This window comes from Terrapene carolina, unplaced genomic scaffold (assembly GCF_002925995.2).
Source record: "Terrapene carolina triunguis isolate 2854851 unplaced genomic scaffold, T_m_triunguis-2.0 Scaffold51126, whole genome shotgun sequence".
In the NCBI taxonomy this organism is placed as follows: Eukaryota; Metazoa; Chordata; order Testudines; family Emydidae; genus Terrapene; species Terrapene triunguis.
Genome location: NW_020715477.1, coordinates 46,784 through 50,984, shown reverse-complemented (window position 1 = coordinate 50,984; position 4,201 = coordinate 46,784). Strand labels below are relative to the sequence as shown.

Genomic DNA, 4,201 nt, shown 5'->3' with positions numbered 1-4,201 from the left:
CTGGGAAGTCGTTGGGCTGCCCCCAGTTGCCCCGGTTGGGGGGTGGGGGTGGCGGTGGCGGGGGGCGAGGTGCGGGGGCGGCGGGCGGTTCCTTGGCCCCCTCCGGGGGGCGGGAGCCCTCGGCCCAGGCCGCCTTGACAGGGGGCAGCTCCTCCTTGGGGCTGCTGGCCTTCTTGCCCTCGGGGCCCGGCCCCTCGCTGTCCTGGCTGGGGGGCAGAGGGCAGAGATCAGCAACAAACGCAGTGAGATGGGCCACGGCTCGGATCGGGGTGGGTGGGGCCGGGGCAAGCCCGGGGGTCTGATGCGGGACTGAACCAGGGGGTGGGGCGGACGGCTCAGCGGGACTGAGCTGGGGGACTGGATCCAGGGTTGTGGGGCTGGGCAAGCTGGTGGATCTGATCCAGGGGGCTGAGTTGGAGTTGGGGGGGGCAGGGATGTGGGGCACGATGGGCCGGTTCCGGGGGCCTGGATGGGCCAGTAAGTCTGAGGTGGGAGGGGTCGGGATGGGGCCGGGGTCCCTCTTACTGTTTCTCGGCCCCTTCCTCGTCAGACTCTTTGCCGTCCTCTTCGTCGCTGAATTTCAGCTTCTCGGTGTAATCCACCTCCTCGTGCGCGCCTGGCCAGACAGAGACAACTGGCGTCAGAGCCTGCCCCACAGCCGGACGCGGGGGGGCCCCGGGGCTGTGTGTCGAGGCTGGGGGGCAGCGGAGGAAAGGAGCTCCCCCCACCCCCCGGATCCCCAGTGGGGGGCGCTACCTGCCCAGCCTTCGTCGTTCTCCTGGTCCAGTTCGTCGAACTCCTTCAGATCGTCCTGCCGGAGCACGGGCGGGCGGCTCACCGGCTCCGCCGCGCGCTGGGGGGGCTGCGAGGGGCGGGGCCCAGCCAGCCGCGGGAACCTGGGGGGAGGGAGAACCATGGAGGGGCTAGGGACAGAACCCAGGAGTCCGGGCTCCCAGCCCCACCCCCCTGCTCCAACCCACTGGACCGCACTCCCTCCTCCCCCCTCTTCCTCCGATCCAGGGACAGAACCCAGGAGATCTGGCAACTGGCTGCAACCAGTAGACCCCACTCACCCCCAGAGCTGGGAAGAGAACCCAGGCATCCTGACAGCCCCCCTCAACTCACCTCTGTGCGTCCGGGGTGGGGTAGCGGTAAGGTCCCTGCGGCCCATACGGAGGCGGGAACGGGAGGTACGGGGGGTACATCTGTGGAGAGATGGGCCGTTAAGGGGGCCCCCCAATGCTGGGGGGAAGAGTTCAGCCCCCACCCGTCCCCCCATGAACCCCGATCTGCTGAGCCACCTTCAGTCACGGAGATGGATCACTCCCTGGATAGGTGTCCGCCCCCCACCTCTTCCCCCCCCCCCCCCCCCCAAGGGGCCCCCCCCCCCCCCCCCTGCTCCTCCCCACGGATCAAACCCCCCTGCCCCTCCCCACAGAGCAACCCCCCCCGACACTCACGAATGGTGGCATCATGCCCCGGTAGGGAGGGAAGTGGGGCGGGGCGGAGGGCTGCATGCCCACCCCGGCCCGCCCGTCGGGGGCTCCGGGGTGCTGCTCGGGCACCTCCCCGTCAGTGCCCCGCCCGCCTCCATCCCGCCAGCTCGTCGCATCTGCAAAGGAAAGGGGGATGGGGTAAGGCAACGCGCCGCCGGGGGGCTGGTTATCCAGGGACCCCCGGCCCCTCTGGGGTGGGGCGCGGGGGCTGGTTATCCGGGGACCCCTGGCCCAGCACAGAGATGCAGCCCCTCTAGGGTGGGACGCAGAAATGGGGGAGCAGCTGAACAGAACGAGGTCGTGGCCCGCAGAGAAGGGGTCTCCCCAGTCCGGTTGCCATGCGCGGGGGGGACCGAGGGGACACACCCTGGGGCAGGCAGGGGCTGGCCAAGGTTTGGCTGGCATAGCCGGGTTCAAGGCTCAGTTAGGGGGCCCAGCACTTTGGGGTCTTTGATGTCACAGGCCCCCAGTGCCGCCCTGGGACACCCCTGCCTGGGAGGGGCGGGGCTCACTCTGGGGGCGGAGGTTTGGTCCGGGCCCATACGACGCATCGGTAGTGTCCTTTTCTTTGCCAGCTTTGTCCTGGTCTCCAGCCGCCTGCAGGGTCGGAAATTCCTCGCGAGAGAATCGCGACAGTAGGCTTGATCCCTTTCCACCTGCGGAGAGAGGGAGGCTGACTGACTAGCCCACCTCTATGACCCCGGAGGATCATGGAACAGAAAGAGTTGTCCCCTCTATGACCCCGGAGGACCAATTATCTTCCAGCTCTATGACTCTTCAGGACCAAAGGGGTGAGAATTGCTAGGTCTATGACCCTGGTGAACCGATCAGCCTCCACCTCTTTGTAGCTAGACGCAAGAGGCTGTGACGTGCCAACTCGCCAACCCCTGAGGGCCAATGTCTTTCATTTCTATGACCCTGGAGGACCAAGCCAGGGAACTGCCTGGCAGAATGAGACTGGGGCCCACCTAGCCTGTCTCTGAGAGGTCAGGGCCAGCTGCTTCAGAACCCAGCCCGTGGGTGGTGCCCAATGGGGGTGGGCGTGTCCTTCCTGATCACTGGCTCAACAGCTGGCTCATGCCCTGGACAGTTGGTGGTTGGGGTTCGAGCCCTCACGTCTCATCCCCTCTAACTGAGCCTGAGAGCTCCCATCAGCCATTGAAGTGTCTGAGCCTGCTAGGCTCTTTGACTCCATGACATCAAGTGGCAGAGAGTTCCCCGGGTTAACGCTGTGTTTGACATTAGAGTATCCCCCTAAGAAGCCCCAGCTCCCTGCCCCCAAGCCCCACTCCAGGGGATTGGTAAACGAACTCACCATCTCCTTGCGCTCCATGGGTAACGCTGGCCTGTGCCCAAGACTTTACCCCGCTTGCTACTGTAGGGGGATTCTGACAGAACAAAGGAGGGGGAGGGGTTAGTTTGACTCTGGGGACTGCAGCCCCCTTACCAGCCTCCCAAGATCCACCCCCAGCCCCACGTTCCCAGCTGCTCATTGAACAGCTCCCACTGGCTGATTCTCTCTCAGATCCTGCCGCCAAGGCTGGGAAGCTCCTTCGGCAGAGAGCGGTTACAGGCCGCAGCACCAACCTCCAGCACTAGCGCCCCCTGTGGCCCTAGGAAATGCCAGCGGGGTCTAGGGGCCAGTGACATGGACGCAGGCTGGTTGCAAGAGAGAGAAATCCTGAGTTCTCTCCCCGGCTCTGGGAGAGGAGTGGGGGCTGGTGGGTTAGAAAAGGGGGCTGGGAGCCAGGACTCCTGGGTTCTCTCCCGGCTCTGGGAGGGGAGTGGAGGCTGGTGGGTTAGAGCAGTGGGGCTGGGAGCCAGGACTCCTGGGTTCTCTCCCGGCTCTGGGAGGGGAGTGGGGGCTGGGAGCCAGAACTCCTGGGTTCTCTCCCTGGCTCTGGGAGGGGAGTGGTGTCTAGTGGTTAGAACAGTGGGCTGGGTGGGGCTGGGAGCCAGGACTCCTGGGTTCTCTCCCTGGCTCTGGGAGGGGAGTGGTGTCTAGTGGTTAGAACGGTGGGCTGGGTGGGGCTGGGAGTCAGGACTCTCCTTGTTCTCCATCCCGGACACTGTTTGGGGAGTTCCCCTAAAGGCATCCCGAGGATCTTGATCTCTGTCAAGGGAGACACCCCCCACCCCAGTGTCTTCACCTCGGGTGCTGTCGGGGGTCGTTTCGGTGGGTTTGAGGCAGACGTCTGTGAAGCCGGCGGCGACGGCGATTCCGGCGGCTGAGCTGTCGAGGCATCGGTACTGAGAGGGAGGGAATGAACCAGGCAGAGAGAGAGAGAGAGAGAGAGACACACAGACTTCAGACCTGGGGCCTGATGGGAGCTGGCGCCCCCTAGAGGGGAAAGGCCCCGTTCCCTGAGCCAGGCCCACCCCCACTCCGAGGCGGGACGGCTCCTCACCTCTTTGGGTCTGACTGTTCCTGCTTGCTTGCCCATCCTGTCCCGTCTTTTGGTACTAGTGAGACGTTGGGGTCATTGCCTTTGTTCTCTGCTTTTAAGCTTGGCAGGTTCGCAGGGGGTGGCATACGCCGGGCAATGGCAACTTTCCCGAGACTCTGCAGGCCATGGCGAGGGGCTACTGTAGGGGGAGAGAGGTTAGGGCCTGTTCTGACCCCCCGCCCTGCTCCCTGCAGCACAGCGCCCCCTACGGCCCCCTGCACCCGCCTCCCTGCAGCACAGCGCCCCCTACGGCCCCCT

General features: G+C 65.5%; 1 protein-coding gene across 1 annotated transcript in view; it reads right to left on the bottom strand.

Moving 5' to 3' along the window:
• Positions 1-4,201, bottom strand: part of LOC113405820 (protein PRRC2A-like) — a gene marked incomplete at its 3' end in the record, with an annotated part of 13,874 nt that overhangs the window by 832 nt on the left and 8,841 nt on the right. Inside the window, exons 3-11 of the mRNA XM_026647077.1 lie at positions 3,905-4,082; positions 3,647-3,746; positions 2,812-2,884; positions 2,009-2,152; positions 1,461-1,612; positions 1,126-1,205; positions 757-896; positions 526-616; positions 2-206 (exon numbers count right to left, since the gene is read on the bottom strand). Of these exons, the coding sequence (XP_026502862.1) occupies positions 2-206; positions 526-616; positions 757-896; positions 1,126-1,205; positions 1,461-1,612; positions 2,009-2,152; positions 2,812-2,884; positions 3,647-3,746; positions 3,905-4,082 (1,163 nt within the window). The remainder of the gene's footprint in view (position 1; positions 207-525; positions 617-756; positions 897-1,125; positions 1,206-1,460; positions 1,613-2,008; positions 2,153-2,811; positions 2,885-3,646; positions 3,747-3,904; positions 4,083-4,201) is intronic.